Below are 24,055 nucleotides of genomic sequence, written 5' to 3'. Positions count from 1 at the left end.
TTAAACAGGGTACAGAAGTGGGAGGTAGTGTACCTGGAGTCACATCTGAGGAGAGTTCTCAGATTCAATAAAGGTGAAATCAGTGAGTAAAGAAATAGGGGTGAGAATAGGCAGCAAGGTCAGTAGGAAGTAGCCAGAGCAAGAAGCCAATCAGAGAAGACACACAATTATAAAGTGAAAGGTCTGGGAAATCGAAGCCTCACTCACTTATTCAGAGGCATTGAAAAGGTCCTTGAAAAAGGAATGGTGGCTGAATGGAGGCACATAATGAAATGTTAATTCTGGGGAAGTAAAATTGGATGGCATCTTAATATGGAATAAGGTTTCTACAATGCATTAAAGAATATTTTAACCATCTTCTGGAAGCTGAAGGGAGTTCTGAATAGGCAATTTGAGAGTGATGATGATGATGAAGCCTCCTTTATGTTACATCTGACAAAAGTTTGTCAAGCTCGGGACTTCCCTGGTGGGACAGTGGTTAAGAGTCCGCCTGCCAATGCAGGGGACACGGGTTCGATCCCTGGTCCAGGAAGATCCCACATGCCGCAGAGCAACTAAGCCCGTGTGCCACAACTACTGAGCCTGTGCTCTAGAGCCCGTGAGCCACAACTACTGAAGCCCGCGTGCCTAGAACCCGTGCTCCGCAACAAGAGAAGCCATCGCGATGAGAAGCCCAGGCACCGCAACGAAGAGCAACCCCCGCTCGCCGCAACTAGACAAAGCCGGCGCGCAGCAACAAGACCCAACGCAGCCAAAAATTAATTAATTAATTAATTAATTAATTAACTTAAAAAACAATTTGTCAACCTCACACATCTAAAATCCACATAAAAGTAACTATAAGGAAGACTCTTGTGAAGATTTCTTAAATTAAGGGGCAGCATAAAATGACATGGGCTTTAACATCAGTTCAGTTTGGGTTTGGCCTCTAGTTTCCACATTTACTGTCATAAACCTTAAGTAAGTCACTTAACCATCCTGAGTTCGAGTTTCTTCATCTAAAAAAAAGAAAGAAAGAACTGGGGAACTGGGGGATCAGTGGAGCAGTGCATCTGAGAGCATTCTGTACACCACAGTGCTGTACAAACATTGGCCTTTTATTTTTTTTTCCCCCCCTTGGGATCTTAGTTCCCGGACCAGGGATTGAACCCGGGCCCTCAGCAGTGAAAGTCCTAACCACTGGACCGCCAGGGAATTCCCGATGGCCTATTAGTTTTAAATTCAGCACTTCATCCCAGTAGAGCGAGGAATTCCACATTTGGACCCACCTTCACTGGAGATGTCTGAAAAAGCTGCTTCTGGTCGCATGCCTTTTGGGCTCTGTGGGCATCCCTTGCTGAATAAACCTCGATGATGGCATAGAACACAGGACCGGCCACTGCTGCGTTTGGGAAGACTCGGACCGAATACAGAAGGCCAAACTGGGAGAAGACTGTGAACAGAGAATGCTGTAGGGTGGGCCCATGCTAAGTAAGTGCAGGAAATTTCACGCCCAGGAAGCCAAACCGCCCGTTCCTTTCTATTCCCCCAGCCCTTCGCCGCAGGCAACTGTGGTGATCCTGCAACTCCAAACACTTCTCATTTCAGCAACAGGTTCCCCTCTGAAATCCTAAGCTTCGAGAAGCATTAGGAGGCAATGCCGGCTGTTGGGAACTATCTCTCAAAAATCTGTGGGGGCGAGCTGACTACTCAGGTCGGCTCTAGAACTAAGATTCCTCTCAGCAGAGACCACAGGCAGATGAGGTGCTGAAGCAGTACCCCGGGGCGCCCAGTTACTGAGGCACGAGGTGGCTTCCTCCACCCCTCCCTCTGCCCCGGCTCGGCTCACTTGCAAGGCCTCGGCCGTGGGTCCAGAGCTCAGCTCCCACACCAGCAAGGTTTTGTCACCCACGATGGGAACCACAAAAGGTACCAACGCCACCATCCTACCTTTACCGCGCGTGCGCGGCTCGGGGCGCCTGCGCACGCGCGCCTGCGCACGCCCTGTTTATAACGGAAACCTGAGGGGGGGGAGCCAGTTTGTTGGGAGTGGGACGAGGGCGGTGCTCGGACCTCTCCCTCACCCCTCCCACTCCGGGCTTGTCTCTGCCTCTAGGTCCCCTTCCACAGGTGGCACTGTCACTATATAATCACGTGGAATCATGCAGCCCTGGGCCTGTGCTGGGGGAGGCAGGAGGTGGGTAGGTTTGGTGCTGGGCTGAGCTGGAGGGAGGCGAGCAGCACACAGCTGACCCGCAGTGGGGGCAGGAGAGGCCAGGGCCTGAGGAGGGCCGTCTTGGGCAATGGCTGCTCTCACACATTCTTCTTTCCCCTGTCTTTCTGGCACCTCCCTGCTAGTTATCCAACGGTTGGGATTTTCTTTTAAAGAAAAAAAACAACCCAATGGGAATTTTCCACCAGCTTGAAATGGTGGAGAACCCCCTACCTTGGTACACAGGGTACACAGCTGTACATGAGTTTGAGAAGTTGGGAGAAAAGTCAGGCCTTGGCTCCACAGTGGAGGGAGGCCCAGTGATCCAAATATTCTGGCAACCCCAATGACCGTACGAGAGGGGCCAGAAGTAGATGGTCCTCTATGGGCAGGAGGTCGAGCATGTTGTAAATAACTGGTACTTGATGAACCAGGAGAGAGAGCACCAGAATAAATTGCTATTTGATTTACTCATCTATGCCCCTTGAGGATGGTATGTTTTCCAGTTCCCAGGGACTGATGATACTGGGGAAACAAGGGAGGGAAGCCCCTCTTCATCCTTCTACTCATCCTCCTTTGCCCACGTTTCCTCTTGTGGAAGTACTGGCTACCATGAGGGATTCTAGTTTCAGCTCTGCTTCTTCTTGCAGGCCCCTGTTATTGGTATATAAATATTCAACTATTTACATTTTAATTCCTTAGCACATGGTTAGACTTGGTTATGAATTTATAGTTTAATATAAGAAAAAGAAGTATTTTACAAACAATGCTGAGAAGCCGATATTAAGAAACAAAATTTGCAGGTGGCTTGAGGCAGAACAGGGCTCACTCTGTGGCTGTCTCGTGTGCGGTCTCACTTTCCTCACCCGCCTCTTCATCAACCCAATATGCAGCCAGAAGCTTCTCTGCTGGGGCTTTGATGACTTCCCTGGGGTAAGAAGAATAATGCCAAGGCTTTTACTTTTGAAAGGAACAATGATAGTTTTCATTATTTCCTCATTTTAGATGAGAATTTTAAATTGTCCCCTACCATTTATGGTACATCCTTATAGAAGTACATCTCATCCTCATCAGAAGACTCCCTGTCGTGTAGCTTTTGTGCCATGTTTTCCTTGCGTGTGGCGTTGAGAGGCCTATACATATCCCTAAGCCAAAGTGGCCGCCTTCTCCCGAAAAAGCCCTCCTGGAACACAGAAAGGGAAATATTAATTCAGCATCTCCCCTGCTTTCTCTGGCCACAGTACTATATCCCCTTCAAATTTACCTGACTCTCACTTTCCCCTGAGCTTCTCTTACGCAGCAGGAATCGAAAAAAGCCCCTTGGAGGAAAACACACACTGTTAGTGTTACATGTCATTTTTCATCTCTCTCACAATGTGTTATCTCTGGTCTTATTAGGACTAAATGGGTACCTCAGTCCATAAGCACAATGAGCAAAATCACCACAGACCCGGGATCTTGAAAATCATTCCATGCACGCTGGCCTTCCAGAAGTTCTCTGTGTCTGTCCAAAATGGCCCCCGCCCCGTGTCTCTGGGGAGACCTTTGCATGTGGCTTAGCATGGAGTATAGGCAGGATTTTCAGCCCCGTTCACCTTTCTTGGCCCTTGGCCAAGTGCCCTCGTGCAGTGAAAACACTGCAGGGCGGCGCTGGGCAGAAACACGTTACTCTCTAGATGCGCTTCACACCAGTCCGCTTCGGACTTAGTCGCACATGCAGCATTTGCTGGGGGTGTGGCTGTGGGGAGAAGGTGCTTTTATTTTCCTGGCTGCTCTATCCTATCCTATAAGTTGAATCACACCAAGTAAACACCTGAACCCAACTAGCAAAGTTATCTATAGCTCTCTGACTTTCATACTGCAGGCTGTCACTGAGGTGTCAGTGAATTGCGCAATCAGTTTCAAGGCCATGACCAGCAGGGAAACACGAAATACTCTTTTTGAATACAAATAGAATAGAAAAAAATCAGAGTGCACAATAAGTTAGTTTCAGAAACTACTTATGCCCATATAGTATGTGTATACTGAATTGTGACATAAAACGGAGCTCACAGCCCAAGCACAGTGTGATCAGTAGAGAAGTCCTCAGTGGAAAGGGACCCTCTTCTTTTTGATAATCACTAGCAGTGTGACCATGGGGCAAGATACTTTCCCTTTCTCTTTCTCCATTTCCTTATTATAAAAGGAAGAGACAAACTACTGTCTAAAGTTTCTCCCGGTTAAAGTTCTATGAGGTTTGGATAAAGGGAATAGAGAGTAGGGGCCTGAATAACAGTAGGGTGAGAAGGGAAGTTTTCTTGCCACTTTACAGAAGGGACTCATATGTGCTACCTTTCGTCAGCTTTGAGTGAGGCCAGCCCCTAAATCCCCAACCATGTGGCCCTCCCTACCCCAGAGCCTCCTAGAAGGCCTCTGGCCTGGCCTGATGCCTAGGAACCAGGCACCAGGCCAGCAGGAACAAGTGCAACCAAAACCTCTCCCCGTCCACCCTCTTTCCTTAAAGGACTAGTGAAAGCAGATGAATCTGTGCCAGTCCTGTTCTAACTCAGCTTGGGCTGGGGAGCTAATTCTGCTGATAAATAAATTAGGGTAAACCATTAGGGTAATTAAACATTCTTCCTGCCTTTGGTGAGGAAATTGAAATAGGTGAGTTCTAAGTTCTCCTCTAGTTGTAAAATTCTCCTTTAAAAGACCAATATTTACCTTCTGCTTCTTTTCTTATCTTCCCCTTTTGCAATTCGATGAGAATAAATCTGTTTTGAAAGAAAACATGATCATGATTATCCATTACAACTATTTCCAAATCCTTATTCATTCCCTTTTACTTTAAGTCTTATCTACCCAGTGAAATGATAACTTTTTTAAGGAAAGGAATTCTACCCTGTTTAATAATCCTTTGCCTCTTCCACAGTACCTAACTTAGGGTCTTGCATGCACCTGGCGATATATTTTATTGACTGTTTTAGATAACGTTCAACAGATCGTTCCTAATAAAAACTCTTAGAAGTAGGAAAAGAAAATAAAAGTATCTAGCAGAAACCTAAGCCTTGTTTTAGAGTCAACAACAAGAGTAGGATGCCCATCATTACTGCTACTATCGATCAATGTGGAGGAGGTCTTAATCGGTACGAAAAGAAAAACGAAGTCTTGGAAAGGAAGAGACAAACACATTTGCATATGAAATGAGGGACCTAAAAAGACCAAAGGAATCAACCGAAATTTTATTGGAAGTAACATGAGTAAGATGGCTACATACAAAATCAAGAGATCAACATATAAGCCTCAATAGCTTTCCCATATAACACAAATAATCACTAAAAAACAGAAGAAACATCCCGTGTACTATATCAATAAAAATGCACAAAGTACCTAGGAATAAACTTAACCAAAAATTTGTAAGACCTAAGTGATGAAAATATTAAAACTTTTCTGAAGGACATTAAGAAGAAGCACTACATGGCATGAGATACCATCCTCCTAGAATGTTGTAAAGAGGTCAATTCTCATCTAATTAACCTACAAATTCAATGCAATCCATTTATATCCAAAATAATTTTTAAATAAAACCTGGCCAGCTGACATTTGGTAGAGAATATGTGTAAGAATAGTTATGAAATGTATGAAAAACAAGGTCAAAGAGTAGGACCTTGCCCTACCAGATATAAAATATGTTATAGAGCAACTGGAATTAAGCAGTGTGATATTGGTACTGGTACAGGACAAGATAACTGGATCACAGAATAGAGTCCAGATGAAGATAGTATATGAGACCAGGGAAGAAAGAATAAACCATTCAGTGAAAGATTTGAAAACAATTAGATCTTCATGTAGGGGGGGGGGAAGTTAGATCCCCTGCCTCAACCACACTAAAAAACAAATACAACAAATTCTAGACAGATTACAAAAGTACTTGAAGAAGATATTAGAGATTACTTTTACGTCATGAGGTGACAAAGGCCTGGCTAACAAAAGCCACCCCACATGAGCCATGAGGAGAGGACAGGCAGATATGGTGGCAGACTGTCAACACACCTCCTACTCTGCACAGCCCTTGCCCCCTTTTCCCCTGGACTGTTTGTCTTCTTCTTGTTGACTTATAAAACTCTTGGGAGTTCCCTGGGGGTCCAGTGGTTAGGGCTTGGCGCTTTCACTGCTGTGGCCCGAGGTTCAATCCCTGGTCAGGGAACTAAGATCCCGCAAGCTGCACAGCATGGCCAAACCCCGCCACCCCCAAACAAACAAACAAACAAAAAACTCTTTATAGTAAAGAAATACTGGTTTTCATTGAATTTCAGTGTTTCGAATCTTTCCAGTGTTTTTGTCTCTAAGGAGACAAGACAAAAGAGTGGAGTAGGGAGCACAAGCTTTGCAGTCGGGTAAAACTGGCTTCTGCTTTTGGTTTGGCCACTGGGGCCTTACATTGATCTCCTTCATCTATGAAGGAGGGATAGTAATATCATCCTCACAGAACTGTGGGCATTAAATCAGACAATATATGGAAAAGTCTTCATCTTACGCTTGGCATGAATCAGTGCTAAGCTGGTGTCACAGACAAGATGGTGGACTATATCAAAGGCTCTGCTTGTGGCATCAGGCTCTGAAGATTATAAAAGATTATAAAAATACTGCTTTTATTTCCTTCTAATACCTTTATGTGGTCTTTTTTCACATTTATGGAAATATGTTTATTTAAGATGAAAAATGGGGATCTGCTATTCTTTAACCCCCAAATAGTTAGGCAGCTAGTCTATCACCATTTATTCATTTTCCCCCACTGATTGGAATATTAAAACCTGACATTTCAGAAGTCTTAAGAACACATGGGTCTATTGCTGGACTCGATGCTACTTCAAATAAATATTCGGTTGCATGATTCCTCACTGTGGAATTGACATAACGCCTCACCTCTCTTCCGTTGAACACCATTAGTGTCTACCATAGGAAGAACACTGCATGGCCCCTGTCCTCGAAGAGCTTATCATATAAGTGGGGAGAGGAAATAACGGTTAGGACTCCTCGCTTTCGCTGCCTAGGGTACAAGTTCAATCCCTACTTGGGGAATTAAGATCCCGCAGGCCAAAACAAAACAAAACAAAACAAAACAACACAAATGCAAGGTTAAACTCTAGAGAAGTTAGAAACAATAAAAAGGGGACTTTACAGAAATTCTAAAAAAGCAAAAGGCCACATGCCACCTGGAGATGTAGAGGGGACAGTCTGGGCAATGGCCAATGACTAGCAAGCTGACCCCATGCTAGTCCCCAGCCTCCTAGGCTCAGAAATCATACTCTTCCTCACCAAGAGACAACTCGCGTCTTCCTGTTGTGGCAGTCTCACTTTATCAATAGCACAGGATTGATCAAAAATCAGAATGCCAAATTATTACTTGACAATGAGAAATACATCTGTTCTACACACAGGGCATCCGTGTCTACACAATCAGAGAATTACCTTCTGTGGAGACAGGCCTCCGTGGCACACTAAAGCACAATCACACAATCGAAGGCTACTTGGTGACAACAGAATTAGAAAAGGAATCAGCCGAATCCAGAATTTAATGGGAAGGCCTGAGGCAGCTGGATCCATCCATCTCCTCAACAGGCACAGCCTGGCTAGCGGGCCTGACTCTTCAGTTCTGCTGCCTAAGGTGCCATCTCTACTCTCGGGCAATGTGAGGATGGGCGCTGCCCATGTTGGTCTCTCCTCACCTTTTCTATGCTTTCACTACTGACCAACCCTCCTGCAGATAGACACATTTCTCTTTAGAAGTTAGTACATCATGTCAGGTTTTATTCAAGTCTGATAGGCCAGGAAGCCACTGGTCCTTACACATCTCTGCTCAGCGCCATGATGTGCTAACCCTGCTGTTTCTCTCTTGGGGGGCTGCCTTTTAAAAAACTGCTTCCCACTTTTGTGAGCTCTGAGGGAAGGGGACTGCTTTGCTATGGCCCCTAAGAAATGGTGACAAACCTCACAGGACTAGGATCAGGAGGGCTGGAGTATGCAGGGAAGGCTTTATGAAGAAAGATATCTGAACTTGAGCTGGCTTTTGAGAGGTTCATAGGACTTCCACAGGCAAAGCAACATCAGGGAATCTTAGATGGGCAAAGGCACAGACAACAGCAGGCACGGACGTGGTGTAACCCGCGTATAGGGAGGAGCTGCTCTGGCTGCAATGGAGGGCTGCCATAGCAAGAGAAAAGGTAAATAAAGCAGGTGGGACTGGTAGGGTAGAATCAAGATTGCCAGCTTATTAAAGTCACTCTTTTAATGTTAGCCACTGCCTGTTGGGAAAAGTAATAAACCATTATGTAACTGAACAGAAGATAAACAGGCTAGCTCCAGGAATAGGCTACTATAAATATGACATGCTTTAGGGTAGCCTGCTGCAGGATTTTACTTGCAGTGTTTTAATGGAACCTACCTACACAATTCCTAATACACTGGAGAAGCAAGCTGCTAAGTAAACCTAAGGATTTGACGAGATCACACTTTGATCTTTTAGGCATGTCCTTTTAGCCCTCCCAGGGTGACTGATAGCTCCATGAGTATGGAGATCGTATGTCTCTCATCACTTCAGCCAACAAGGAAAGAAATAAACAGTAGAATGAGAGTGACTGGTGAGTACATCAAATCAGCATAGTTTTTGAGTTGAAGAAATTTTACTATCATGTCAACTCTGGCCTTCTTATAAACTTAACTTGTCAAAACAGTCCAATGGCTTGTTATCATGGATCCAATTCCAAAGAGATCTCCTGGGAGTGGAGCTCCTTTCAAAATCCTGTGGGGACTTCCCTGGTGGCGCAGTGGTGAAGAATCCGCCTGCCAGTGCAGGGGACACGGGTTCGATCCCTGGTCTGGGAAGGTCCCACATGCTGCGGAGCAACTAAGTCCGTGCGCCACAACTCCTGAGCCCGCGTGCCTAGAGCCCGTACTCCACAACAAGAGAAGCCACCGCAATGAGAAGCCCGCGCACCGCAATGAAGACATAATGTAGCCAAAAGAAAAAAAGAAAAAAAGAAAAAAAACTCCTGGGAATATACTTTTCAGTAAAAGAACAAAGTGTATCTCAGTCCTCATGACTAAAGAGAAGAATCAAGTAGTAGTAGGTGGAAAGGTGGCTTTGATTCTCAGTTTGTGGGTTCTGAATCTGAATGAATTATTGTCCTTACCTCAATGAGACAGAGAAGTGTAACCAAAATCGTCACTGCTACAGTTACAGATATTGCCAAGATGAGTTTGTTGTTATAGCCATATCCTGGAACTTCTTTTGTGAGCTAAAAAAATAAATAACAATTTTTTACAAACAAGGAGATAGAAGGGATGAACGCTAACTATTCTTAAACCTATTCTAAACAATAGCTAACTATTCTTAAACTACTATAAAACCCAATCCTTTCAGGCGAGTAGCTTCTATAAGAACAAGCCAAATTTAATGTTATTAATCTTATCATTAGCATTTTCTTCGACAACTTATTTATCTACAATTTATTTATCTTGCGTTATGTCCTTTTCTCGTCTACCCTAGGAATAGTGGCACACTCTCTCAATGAGTAAAGTGGGAGATCACTGTCTTAGCCAGTGTCATGGCTGAAGATAAGATACAGACTAGGAGCCCGTGGTATTCCTGCTTGGGCACGTCCATGGCATGTCCTAAACTGAGTAAAAGTCCAGGTCCCATGTTTCAGGGGTTCTCCTCACCTCACTTGACTCCTGCTCTTTCTGCTCACTCTGGCCTTCTGTGCTCTCACTGATATAGTTGTCACTTTTCCACTGGCCCGTATCCCATTCCGCTTTGGACACCTTTACTTCCTGCTGCTTGCTGAGAAGCTTCATCAGGAGGCCTGTTCTAGAGATGAGGTTGGCACAGGCCAGCTGCACGTGGGTGTCCGAGCAGTCTATTATCAAAGTCTGGATAACATGAGAAATGAGCCTTCGCACATCATTGTTGGGGATGAGGGACCGTAGCTGCTGGTTTAGCTGAGTTTCAACTTGATCACCCGGGGATGTGAGCCCTGGGAAAGTGAAGCCTGTGGGCTTAGAGGATAATTCAGTGCCCGTGTTGTGGTGCTCCCACTGTGTTTCGTTGGTGTGTTGAACAGGTGGCATACTGTTGTCTGCAGCAACAGCAGAATGTGCAGTGGAGACATCCTTATGGGTAGTGTTTTCAGGGCCGGTTCCTCCGGGAAGAGTAGAGTTTCCTGAAGAAATAACTTCTTCAGAAACATTTTGTGCAGTATTGTTTTCTGAAGTAGTGTTTTCTGTAGAAGGGTCTGAAAGAGAAAATAATTCTGGAAAAGGATTTTCCTGAGAAGTCACTTCTCTTGAAGGTGAAACAGCTTCTCGCGCAGGGGAATTTATGAGACTCCTCACTACAGAGAACGGAGGGCTTGCAAGCATCATTCTCTTGAGTGAACTTTTCTTTCTGAACTTTCGACTCCTTTTGCCTTTGGGTTTTCTCTGGACCCGATGAGTCCTAATTTTATGGAAGATGTATTTTTTCCCAGAATGTGAGATTAGTTCAAAATCCTTAATATTTCTAACTCTAGCCTTTGCATCCTCTAAAACAAGTATAGTGTTGGATAAGTCTTTTGATTTGCTTTTAACCTCAGATGGGGATTTTGGAGGGATGGAGGCAGAAGGCCTGACCTTGAAGTACTGTTTCAGGGTAGAGGAGCCTGCTGCCTTGTGTTCTTTGATAAATGAAGACTCCGCATTGGAGGACTTTCCCACCAGCTTCCTGGGCCTCTGCACCATGAGAAGCTGTTTCAGCTTTCCTGGGGATGGCCTCCTGAGCCTTCTTTCTTCGGCAGTGCTCGCCACAGATGGCTGGGCATTCTGTTTCCTCCTGACGCTCTCATCTCCCACTGCTTGGAGGTGCATTTTCTGTAGGCCCCTTGGGCCCTTGAGGACCCTGTTCACTCTCAGCAGCTTTTCCTCGGTACTCTCAGTCTTTGCTGGGCTGTCTTTCTGTGGTTGGGGAGTTTCCAATTTCTTTAGATAGAGGTAGCGTTTAAACATGGCACTTAAAAGGTTGGAACGCGTACGCGTGGCAGGTTTTTCTTCCTTTTTAACCTCATCAAATTTTTCTTGAGTTTCTGCATCTAACACATTTTCCAGAAAATGGAGTTTCCTCAATTTATTTTTATTAGTTGAATTCTTGCGTACAGGTTTAACAGAAGGGCTCCTTGTATTGTTTTTCAAAAGGCCCAGGAGCATATCTCCATCTTGTGTATTTGAAAAAAGAAGTTGAAGGAATGGTAATAATGTTGATTCCACATCTCCTAGATTTCCCTCTGAGATGTAAGGCAGTATGTGACTTCGTGCACTGATAATATCACTTTCATTTTTAAAGTCCAGCTGCTCATTCATGAAGCCTGACAAGCTGACAGCACTTTTATCTGAGGATGCCCTCTCTGGCTCAATAATCAGCTCGGTGCTGTTGTTCTTCTTCCGGGCTTGTAACACCTTCATCAACGATCCTTCTGCATTCCCAAGAGATGTTTCTTCGTCTGTCAAAAAAGAAGAGACTGTTTTTGATCATTGAAGACTGATGGGACAGATTTTTGTCAGTCCACAGCCAAATGAATTAGGAATCAGTCAACGTCTGAGTGCCACTTAGGAGAAAAAGAAGCCCACACTTAAGCCTATGACTGGCAACAACAAAATGTGAAAAAGATATCTCCTGAAAAAGTGGCTATCTACTCAGAAAATTCTGTAGTGTGAAATATAGTAACTATATTCAGGATTACTCCACTGGTTCCCAGGGGCCAGTACTCAAGAAGAGCCAAGGCTGGAAGACAAATACTCCCCTACTCAGCTGGACTCTCCGCAGATCTACTGTGACTCCTCACATTCACATACCCCATCCTGTCCTGCCTCAGAGGCAGAGGAGTGTGAGGCTTCCTCTCTCCACCTCTTCAGTGTGCTTGCGTTCTTGCTACTGTCACAGATGACCACGACAACAACCGCTGCTAACAGGTCGTCATCTGGACATGTCCTTCTCCACCCACCCACCGAGTCCTTTGCTCAGTCCCTGCTTCCATATACCCCAGCCCCTGTAACAGAAGGCTCTATACAGAAAAAAACACTATATCCGCCCTGGCTCTTTGCTAAAATTTGGGCAGGGATCTGGGCTATAAGTTAAGAGATTTGCCAGACTGTATGCCAATGTGGAACGTTCAACAAATCAGTGGAATAATACTTGAGGTCGTAAAATGCAGAAGGGAAAAAGCAACTTCTGTCAGATGGCTAGTTTGCTTTCATTTCATTTTCCTTCTAATATTTCCAGCTATACTTGGGGAACCATCCAAAGCTTCTGACTGTGTGAAGGTAATGTGTACCATTGTGTAGCTGGGCTTCTCTTCCAAAAGGATTAAAAGTATTTTTGGTGAGGGTCAAGGAGGAGGGAAGGGTCATGAGAAAGGAGGAGCATGGGCTTGCAGAGAGCCCCAAACTGGGGACAGGAGATCGGGGCACTAGGGTCATAGCACTTACACCTCTGATCTTGTTTTTCCTCACCTGTAAAAGGAGATTAAAAATGCCTTTACTGCCCACTTCTGGGGGAGAAGGGAGTAATATAATTAGTAAAAAAAATTGTTTGGGGGAGTTCCCTGGTGGTCTAGTGGTTAGGACCCGGCACTTTCCCTGCTGTGGCCCGGCTTCAATCCCTGCTTGGGGAACTAAGATCCCACAAGCTGTGTGGCACGGCCAAAAAAAAAATAAAATTGTGTTGAAAAATCAGCAATATTGTCTTTATACAAGTAGCAAAGTGTTATTATTTATGAGGTGCTCTCGATCACTGAAAGAGACCTGTATTCAAGCTACCTGGGCATGATAGCACATTTTGGAAGTCATCAAGTTAGTGCCAATAAATCTAATATACAGAAAAATGGTTGAAAGCCCCTGAGTGTTTTGTGGATAGAAAAGCTTGAGATTCAGAGCAAGTTCAGAGCTGGACAGTCTAAGAATAAACTAGCTCTCCCAGCCATTAGAAGGGCTAGGTAGCAGCTTCTGGTTATGGAACCAGAAACTCTCAGGCTCCAAATAGGACATAAAACAGCATCTCTTGTACTCTGTATAAAATTGCAGAAACAAACAAAATAAACAAAAATATATTTATATCTGTCCTATAAGACAAAGGGTACTTGAGACCTAATGTATATAAAATCAGTTTACAAACTGTGATGCACTATATGAATAAGTTCTCGTTTGCAGAGAGCACAGCATAGGATATGTGGCCATTAATGTTAATTCCCTTCCCCCTTCCAGCCCTTTCTCTTGTTCCTTTATGTATGTGGATCATTTACATTATTAAGCTAACAATGTAACTGAGCTATTATTAGCTTAATAATGTAATCAAGAATCTGATTTTTAGCAAGGGCTAGTTCTGAGAAACTTAGGAAGCTGGAACTCTGAATGAATGAATTAAAATAATGCAATTACATCATTAATTTTAAAATTTATCATTGATTAAAAATAAAATTAAAAAATTAAAAAATTAAATTAAAAATTTATTATCCCGCAATTGAGACTCACCGCAACGTGTGACGTCTGTCAGGCATTCACTGTCACAACGCAGCTTGACTGTCTGACAGACAACCTCAATAGTAGTTTTAAATTGGCAGAGGCAGCAGGCCATACGGCTAGGTAAGATCCTATAAATGGAAACACAGGTAATTAAATTCGTGGTAAAAGAGTTACTTGAGTAGGTAGAAGAGGTAGGCCAAGACCACCACAGACCAGTGCAAAAAGGAGTTCTTGAGGCCTATGGACTGGACAACTGGATAAGGGCTGGTTGGCCAATTGCTGCTCTTGACTGTTGTAAATAAATATAGAGGAGGAGAGAGGTGCCCAACAGAAGGATTAGGATGGCAGTAGGTATGGTATGTCTAGCAAAAAGGGAATAGGGATTAGAATTGGGTGACATTGATCTGTAGTTTAATTCAGAAGTATCTCCTTCCCACCCAAAAGCCTCACTTTGGGTTGAGAGTACACAGGAAGAAGGCAGACTTCTAAGAAGAGTCTGAATAAGACCGCACCTTCTGGAGTCCCTTTCTCAGTTCCTATTTGTGAGTAGTAATATATTACAAATTATTCTAGTAATAAAAAAGCATCATGTGGGCTTCCCTGGTGGCGCAGTGGTTGAGAATCTGCCTGCTAATGCAGGGGACACGGGTTCGAGCCCTGGTCTGGGAAGATCCCACATGCCGCGGAGCAACTGGGCCCGTGAGCCACAACTACTGAGCCTGCGCGTCTGGAGCCTGTGCTCCACAACGGTAGAGGCCACGACAGTGAGAGGCCCGCGCACCGCGATGAAGAGTGGCCCCCGCTTGCCGCAATTAGAGTAAGCCCTTGCACAGAAACGAAGACCCAACACAGCCTAAATAAATAAATAAACTTATTAAAAAAAAAAAAAAGCATCATGTGGTTAAACAATAACAGAGATCGCATTGGCCAAATCTGGACAAAAGGAACATTCCAAAGAATAACATTATCATTATAATAAGGTATAACATAGTTAATTTTAAAAAAAGCACATGAGTTCATAATGATACTCAAAATGAAAAGTGGGGGAGCTCTTCTTTATAGAATAATGTCAGCTAATAAATGCAAAAGGAATGACAGAATTAGGAAAGTGTCATTTTGCAACTATCAATGTAATAATCGATTCAGACAAGGATTATCACTGATGCACAGTTGGGTGAAGAGTTGTTTGAAAGTAGGATCTTCACTGATCCCAAGCTCTCACCCCACATATTATTTATCAATTACCAAGGGGAAAAATAACTTTACAATGGAGAGATATGGAAGATACCACCTTAGTCAAGTGATCAAACTTAGCACTGGGCCACCTGAAGTGCTGAAGTATGAAGAATACATCACCTATATAGTATTCTTTCCCAAAATGTTTACTTTGAATCTAATGAGGAAACAGACAAATCCAGATTGTGGGGCAACTTACAAGACAACTGGCTCAGACTCTTCAAAAATGCCAACGTCATAAAAGACCAAAAAAAAAAAAAAAAAAGGAGGGAAATATTCTAGATTAAAGGAAACAAAGACACGACATGCAATGCCTAATCTTTAATTGGACCCTGTATCAAAACAAAACAGACTTAAAGAATGTTATTGGCTTCTGGCCAAGATGAAGTAACAAGGTCCAATTTTTTTTTTTTTTTTTGGGCTTTCTCTAGTTGTGGCAAGCGGGGGCCACTCTTCATTGTGGTGCGTGGGCCTCTCACTATCGCGGCCTCTCTTGTTGCGGAGCACAGGCTCCAGATGTGCAAGCTCAGTAGTTGTGGCTCACGGGCCTAGTTGCTCCGCGGCATGTGGGATCTTCCCAGACCAGGGCTCGAACCCGTGTCCCCTGCATTGGCAGGCAGATTCTCAACCACTGCGCCACCAGGGAAGCCCCAACAAGGTCCAATTTAACCTCCCACCTGAAACAATGAAAATATCAGACAGAACATATGAAACAACAGTTTTCAAGAAACTGGACCTCACGCAATAAAGTTCATTGATCCCCAGGAGACGGGAAATAAATGAAGTGATCCCTATAATGGCCCTAACTTACTTCTCTGAGAGAGTTGCCAGGTCATGGTACAGGGAAGAGAAGTCCAGGCAGAGACTGGTGGACTCCCTGACTGAGGAAATGGAGCTGAGAGTCTGGGAAAACCAAGGTAACTAGAGTTCACAAAGCAGAGTATCAGAGAGAAAAGAAGTGCACAGACAAAGAACTCTGGAGATATGCAGAGGGATCTCTTGAGAATTCAACAAAGTATTGGTCAGTACATTTGTGTGAGGAATCCCTTGATGCCAGGAAAAGAACCACATGAAAGGATTAATAATAAGAATAACTGGATATCACACAGGGTTGTAGGAATAGTACCTGTTCCTACAAGTCAGACTGGAAAACCTCATGATACTCAGAAAGGACTTGTCTCAGTAGGTGCAAATAACGAGCTCCAGACTAAAGGCTACTTGGACTCCTACCCAACGAATCTTAAAAGCTAGACCTAAAAGAATAAAATTGTTCTGAGTAACTTAATTTCACCCAAAACAAAGCCCAAGCATTTTACAGGAATATAAATATATATAGCACACAATAAACTAAAACTCACAATATCTGGGATCATATGAAAAATTGCCAAGCATGCAAAGAAGTAGGAAAATGTGACCCATACTGAGGAGAAAAGGCAATCAATCAAAACTAACCCATCATCTATACAGATGTTAGAATTGGCAGAAAAGAACATTTAAAAAGTTATTATACATGAAGAAAAGTTATTATAACTGTATTTCATATGTTAAAAAACCCAGACTAAACCCTGAAAATGTTAAGTACAGGCATGGAAAATGTAAAACAGACCCAAATTGAGCTTCTAGAGATTAAAAACAATGTCTAAATGAAAAAGACATTGAACGAGGTTAATGGCAGATTAGACACTGCAGAAGAAAGGGTCAGTGAACATTAAGGCATAGTAATAGAAACGATCCAAAACGAAACAAAAAGAGTAACAAAACAAAACAACAACGAAAATGAATAGAGCATCAGTGAGTCGTGCAACAACTTCAAGTGGCCTAATACATGTGTACCTAGAGTCCATGAAGGAGAGGAGAAAAATAAAAATTTGAAGAAATAATAGCCAAAATTTTCCCAAAATGGTAAACACTATAAACTCACAAAGTCAAGAAGATCAATGAACTTTAAGCATAAGAAACATGGACAAAACTACACCAAGGCACAAAAAATAGTCAAATTGCTCAAAACCAGCAATAAAGAGAAAAATTTTAAAGCAGCCAGAGGAAAAAACTATACACTACATACAGAGGAACAAAGATAACAATGACAGCAGAATTCTTGTTGGAAACAATGTAAACGAGAACTCAGTGGAATAACACCTTTAAAGTAGTGAATTGAATTCTATCAAGCTAGAATTCTATACCCAGATCTGTCAAAACAAAAGCAAAATAAAGACTATCTCAGACATACAAAAGCTGAAAGAATTCATTACTAGCAGACTTGCACTATAAGAAATGTTAAAAGAAGTATTTTTAAGCAGAAGCAAAATGACACCAGATTGGAATATGGATCTACACAAAAGATTAAGAATACTGGAATTGGGACTTCCCTGGTGGTTCAGTGGTTAAGAATCTGCCTGCCAATGCAGGGGACACAGGTTCGATCCCTGGTCCGGGAAGATCCCACATGCCGCGGAGCAACTAAGCCCGTACGCCACAGCTACTGAGCCTGCACTCTAGAGCCTGTGTGCCCCAACTACTGAAGCCCACGCACCTAGCGCCCGTGCTCTGCAACGAGAGAAGCCATCCAATGAGAAGCCGGTGCAGCGCAACAAAGAGCAGCACCTGCTCGCCACAACTAGAGAAAGCCCACGTGAAGCAACAAAGACCCAACGCAGCAAAAAAATAAATTAAAAAAAAAAAACTTAAAAAAAATTTTTAAAGGATTTTAGTCATTCGATATATGTCTCTGACCACAATGGAATTAAATTAGAAATTAACAAATCCGAAAAATCTCCAGATCTTTGGAAACTAAACAACACACTTCTGAGTAACTTTGTGGTCAAAGAAGAAATCAAAAGGGAAATCAGAAACTATTTTGAACTCACTGAAACTGAAAACATAATATGTCAACATATGGGATATTGCTAACGCTGTACTCAGCTTCCTCAACTTCCACCTTAAACTGGAAAAACGAGAGCAAATTAATCACAGAGAAGAAAGAACACAATAAAGATCAAAGTAGAAATAAATAAAATGCAAAACAGAAAAATACTATAGATATTAAAAGGATAATAAGAGAATATTATAGAATGCTTTATACCAATAAATTCAAGATGAAATGGACAAATTCCTTGAAAGACATGCGCTACTAAAGTTTATTCAAGAATAAAGATACTAAAGAAATTGGATGTGCAGTTTAAAACCTTCCAACAAAGAGAGCTTCAAGTCCAGGTGGCTTAACTGAGAAATTCTACCGAACACTTAAGGAATAAAATAATGCCAATTCTACACAAACTCTACCAGAAAGTTGAAGAGAAGGGAATACCTCCCAACCTATTTATAAGGCCAACTTTCACCGTATCAAGATTACACAATGACATTACAAGAAAACTATAGACCAAAATCTCTCATGAACACAGAGGCAAAAACTCTTAACAAAATTTTAGCATATCAAATCCAATAATATATAAAAAGATGATACATCATGACCAAGTGGGGTTTATCTCAAGAAGGAAAGGTTGGTTTAATATTTGAAAATCAATTTACCCAACTTAGTACACTAAAAAAGAAAAATCAGGACGTCTCTGGTGGGGCAGGGGTTAAGAATCTACCTGCCAGTGCAGGGGACATGGGTTTGAGCCCTGGTCGGGGAAGATCCCACATGTCACGGAGCAACTAAGCCCGTGCACCACAACTACTGAGCCTACGCTCTAGAGCCCGTGAGCCACAACTACTGAGCCCATGTGCCACAATTAGTGAAGCCCGTGCACCTAGAGCCCGTGCTCTGCAACAAGAGAAGCCACCACAAGGAGAAGCCTGCATACTGCAACGAAGAGTAGTCCCTGCTCGCCACAGCTAGAGAAAGGCTGCGTGCAGCAATGAAGACCCAATGCAGCCAAAAATAAATAAACAAATTAAGAAAAGAAAAGAAGAGAAAAATCGCATAATCATTGCAATAGATGCTGGAAAAGAATGAAAAAAATCTAACATCCATTCCTGATTAAAGAAAAAAACAGCCCTCAGTAGACTAGGAATGGAAGGAGACTTCCTCAACTTGATAAATGACTTCGACAAAAAACCTAACATCATATTTAATGGTGAAGGACAAAGTACTTTCTCTCCAGGATCAGGACAAAGGCAAGGATGTCTGCTCTCATTACTTCTGTTTCACATTGCACTGAAGGTTCTAGCCAGTGCAATAGGGCAACGAAAAGAAAAGAGATATTCAGAATGGAAAGGAAGAAGTAAAACTATCTTTATTTGCAGATAACATGATTATGTAGAAAACCTGATAGAATCTACAAAAATGCTACTGGAACTAACAAATGAGTTTGTCAAGTTTGCAGGGTACAAGATCAACATACAAAAAGATTAATTTATCTCAACAAACAAGCAGAGATCAAAGTTTTAAAATACTACTTATAACAGAATCAAACATATAAAATACTTAGAATAAATCTGACAAAAGATGTAAAAGACTTGCACACGGAAAAGTGTAAAATATTGCTGGGGGGAAATTAAGGAAGACCTAAATAACTGGAGAGATATAATGTATTCATGGATCAGAAGATTCAAGATTGCTAAGACATCAATTCTCCCCAAATTGATTTATAGATCAAAATCCCAGTAGGCTTTTCTATAGAAATTGACAAGCTAATTCTAAAATTCATATGGAAATAAAATTTAGAATAACTAAAACAACTTTGAAAAAGAACAAAGTTGAAGAACTAACAGTAACTGATTTCAAGGCTTATGAAGCTACACTTTCAAGACATTGTGATAGTAGTGTAAAGATAGACAGAAAGATCAAGGGAACAGAATAGAAAGTTCAGAAGTAGAGAGATGTGGATAACTGACTTTCGGGTTCAAAGGCATTTAAGTGGAGAAACGATCGTCTTTTCAACAAGTGATGCTGGAACAATTGAATATCCAGGTGCAAAAAAAAAAAAAAAAAAATGAACTTCCATCCAAACCATGTACAGAAATGAAGTCAAATTGGTTTAGAGATCTAAATGTAAAACATAGAACTAAAAAACATAAAACTATAAAACTTCTAGAACAAAACAGGTGAAAAATTTTATGACCTTGAGTTAGGCAAGATTTCTTAGATACAACACCAAAAGCATAATCCATAAAAGAAAAAAGTAGATAAATCAGACACCATCAAAATTAAGAATTTCTGCCCTGCAAAAGACACTCCTGAGAGAATGAAAAGATGAGTCACAGAATGGGAGAAAATACTTAGCAACTTACATATTGGATAAAGGACTAATTTCCAGAATATATAAAGAACTCTCAAAATTCCAGAAAAGTACAGATAAAAGATTCAGAGATACAGATGCAAAATAAGCATATGAAAAGCTGTTTCACATGATTAATCATTAGGGATGCTACAGTGAGATACAACTACACACCTATTAAACTATCTAAAATTAAAAATACTGAGCATAGCAAGTGTTGGCCGCAACGTGAAGAAAATGCAACTCTCAAACGCTGCTGGTAGAGATGTAAAATGATCAAACCACTATGGAAAATAGGTATTTTTTAAAAACGTAGACATACACTTACCAATGATCCAGCCATTCTACTTGCAGGTATTTACCCAAGGGAAATGGAAGCATACATCCATACAAAGACTTGTACACAAATATTCATAGCAACTTTATCTGTAGTAGACAAAGACTGAAACAACTCAAATGCCCATCAATGGTGAATAGATCAATTGTGGTACATCCATATAATGGAATACTATTCAGCAATAAAGAGAAATGAATTACTGATATATACAACAATATGGATGAAGATTAAAATAATCATGCTGAGTTAGAGGCCAGTTAGAAAAAAGTATACACTGTATGATTCCATTTACATAAAATTCTAGAAAATGCAAACAGAAAGCAGATCAATGGTTGCTTGGCGATTGGGAAGGGCAAGGAACGATGGGAAGGAAGAATTACAAAGAGACATTAAGAAACTTTCTGAGGTGATGGACATTTTGATTTTGATGATGTCTTCGTGGTGTGTATGTATGTGTGTGTGTGAACACAGATTACTGTATGTCAATTATACCTCAAAAAGCTGTTAAAAGAAATGATATTATATGAGAGAGACAATTGGGGAAATTTGAATAGCAACTCTTTATTAGGTAATATTATTGTGTAGGAATTTAATTTCTTCAATACTGTGTGTTAACAGTATTGTAGTTACATAGGGAAATAATTTTTAATATCCAGAGAGGAGGGCATCTAGCTGACAAGAGAGGGATCGCAATTGCGGCAGATGCTGTGGAAGGCTGAGGAAGATGAGGCTAGAGCAGTGACCAACAGATGTGACGGCGTGGTGAAGACAGTCATTTGTCAGCTGACCTGACAAAGACGGTTGGAACAGACTGCTAAACGCAGGGCCCTTTCCGCCTACTAATCTCATGCAATCCCCTCAGCTAGCCTTGGCATAACAGAAAGTTTCTATTAGCTTGCCATATTGGAGGGGGGATGGCACAATTTAAGGTGCAGTTAGTTGTGTAATAAACTGTCACAATACGGTCCTAAAGAAATAGTTTTTTAAACTGCAAGAAAATGAAACTTGACCCTTCCCTCACAACATATATGAAAGTTAACTCAAAATGAATCATAGACCTAAATGTAACTATACAACTTCTGGAAGAAAACATAGGAGAAAACCTTTGTGATTTTGGGTCAGACAATGGGGTCTCACACAAAGATTTCTTAGATAAGACACAAAAAAGCACAAACCATCTAAGAAAAACTGCTAAGGGACTTCCCTGGTGGTTAAGACTCCGAGTTCCCAATGCAGGGGGCCTGGGTTCGATCCCTGGTCAGGGAACTAGATCCCGCATGCATGCCGCAACTAAGAGTTCGCATGCCACAACTAAGAAGCCCATGAGCCGCAACTAAGGAGCCCATCTGCCGCAACTAAGACCCAGCACAACCAAATAAATTAAATAAATATGAAAACAAATTGCTAAATTAGAGTTCATCAAAAATTTAAAACATCTAGTCTTCAGAGACACTTTAATACAATGAAGATAAGTCACAATCTGGGAGAAGATATTTACTAAACACATATCTAGGAGAAAGGACTTTTTCCATTGCTTTTCATATAAAGCACTCTTAAAACTCAATATAAATATCCAATTAAAAAACGGATTTGAACAGACACTTCATTTAAAAAGATATTTGCACATGAATAGACACTCAACATCATCAGCTATTACAGAAATGCAAAATGTGGCAAAAACCACGAGATGCAACTACACACCTACTAGAAAGGTTAGACGTTTTTAGAAAACAAATATAAGGATCAGTTGAAGATGTGGAGCAACTGCAACTCTCATAGACTGCTAGTGGGAAAGCAAAATGGCACAGGCACTTTAGAAAACAGTTTAGCAGTTTCTTAAAAAGTTAAATATGCACTTAGCATATGATGAAGCAATCCCACCCTTAGGTATTTCACCCCAAAGAAATGAAAACATATGCTTGCACAAAACATATGTTCACACACACATGTGAGTGTTTTCAGAGGCTTTGTTCATAATAGCCAAAAAAAACTAGAAACAACTCAAATGTTCATCAAATGATGAATGCGTAAACAAACTGTGTATCCACACAACTAGAATACTACTCAGCAATAAAAAGGAATGAACTACTGACAGGTGCAACAAAACAGATGACTCTCCAAAGAGACTGGCTAAGTGAAAGAAGCCAAAAACAAAAGGCTACATACCACATGATTTCATTTATAAGATATTCTGGAAAAGGCAACATTATACGGACAAAAATCAGATTGGTGGTTGCCAGGGGCTGGTAGCGGGAGGAGGATGGATTGACTACAAAGGGACATGAGGGGTCTTTTGGGAGTGCAGAAGTTTTCTTTACCTCAAATGTGGTGGTGGCTACAGAACTATACGTTTGTCAAAACACATCACACTGTATATTTAAAAATAGTGAATTTTGTTAAGTGAAAATTATACATAAATAAACCTGACTTAAGAAAATAATACAACAAACCTAAAAAAACAATTGAGTGAAAACAAATGTAAGAAAAATCAACTTACAGTTTTTCCAATTCAAGGGTCATCATGAGGATGCTTTCAATTGTTGTAAGTGCCACTTGTGTTGTTCCCATGTCTCTGAAGGAGAAGCCCAAACATGCATGATATAAAACCCAAAGACAAAAATTCTAAACTTAAAAAGATACTTAACATGTGATTACTTCAATTCTGGCTTCTTACTTGCCATACATGATAATTCCAAAGAGCTCTTATTGAAGAAATTTAAATTTGCATCATCAAATTAATGGCCTTGGTGCTGAACGGTACAATCATTTTTTATTATCCTAACTTCTCATTTTCAATTGCATCTACCTCTTTTGATCACTCTCTTTAAAAAAAAATAATGTACCCCTTATTCCTTTTTGCTTTCTGGGATAAATAATATTCCTACATGCATCTACATGTTCCATATCTATATGTGTTCTTCAACACTGTTCTCATTCTCTGCTGGCTGTCTTACCCATGTATATTCTTTCTTAATCGTTTTCTTTGCCAATAACTTTTATTTTCAATAACCCAGTTAAAATCTAAATTATGACTTTTTAGCCAAAGTACTCAATCTTTGACGAAAGTAAAAAAGAGCAGAAATTATCTCATGAGCCATGAAACTGTTGCAATACTTACAAATATTTTAATGCTGGCAATTTAAAAAGATAAGAATCTTCAACTGTTGTCAAAGGATTATGATTGAGAATTCTGAAAAATGGAATGGAATTTAAATTATCTGCATTTTCGATTACTTCCATGAAAGCTTATATTCATTTTTTTTTTTGGTACGGAACGTGAAGGTTTAAAAAAAAAATCATTTTCTGTCTTTACCCATAAATCACCCTTAGCATCTGTAAAACACTCTTTCATTGGGAACTACCCAGGTCTCTAGATGATAAAGTGGAGAAGAGAAACAAACAAACAAACAAACAAACAAATAGAAAAAAAAGTGGCTAGTAAAGACAAAATATGCCAAAGAACTTTTCAGGTTAAAAACCCTAGAAGTGACTATGCTGGTAGGAAGCCCTTGCTCTGTAAAAAAGTACTATTTCTAGTAT

General features: G+C 41.3%; 1 protein-coding gene and 1 pseudogene across 3 annotated transcripts in view; both read right to left on the bottom strand.

Annotated features, from left to right (window-relative positions):
• LOC309622050 (RAD52 motif-containing protein 1-like) overlaps window positions 1-1,947 on the bottom strand; it is a 48,402-nt pseudogene extending 46,455 nt beyond the window's left edge. The window contains exons 1-2 of the transcript in view: window positions 1,829-1,947; window positions 1,269-1,448 (exon numbers count right to left, since the gene is read on the bottom strand). The product of the transcript in view is annotated as an RAD52 motif-containing protein 1-like (transcript). The remainder of the gene's footprint in view (window positions 1-1,268; window positions 1,449-1,828) is intronic.
• A 1,010-nt stretch (window positions 1,948-2,957) lies between these two features.
• On the bottom strand, window positions 2,958-24,025 carry LOC309622045 (leucine-rich repeat-containing protein 37A2-like). Of its 2 annotated transcripts, none has more exons than XM_082409247.1 (9): window positions 23,634-24,025; window positions 23,013-23,087; window positions 13,730-13,848; window positions 9,893-11,703; window positions 9,364-9,468; window positions 4,895-4,944; window positions 3,456-3,510; window positions 3,222-3,374; window positions 2,958-3,151 (listed from the first exon to the last, which is right to left on the bottom strand). In XM_082409247.1, exons 1-8 carry the CDS (start codon window positions 23,753-23,755, stop codon window positions 3,225-3,227), a joined length of 2,487 nt encoding a protein of 828 aa, XP_082265373.1. In that variant the 5' UTR covers window positions 23,756-24,025; the 3' UTR covers window positions 2,958-3,151; window positions 3,222-3,224. The 2 variants fall into 2 exon arrangements, with proteins under 2 accessions (XP_082265373.1, XP_082265372.1); XM_082409246.1 differs by having other exon boundaries at window positions 2,958-3,119; window positions 23,634-24,024.
• Between the last annotated feature and the right edge of the window lie 30 nt (window positions 24,026-24,055).

This window comes from Balaenoptera borealis (assembly GCF_965194805.1).
Source record: "Balaenoptera borealis genome assembly, contig: HAP1_SCAFFOLD_1434, whole genome shotgun sequence".
Taxonomy (NCBI): Eukaryota; Metazoa; Chordata; class Mammalia; order Artiodactyla; family Balaenopteridae; genus Balaenoptera; species Balaenoptera borealis.
Note: the sequence above shows the minus strand (reverse complement) of the source record. Positions and strands in the feature narration are given on the sequence as shown.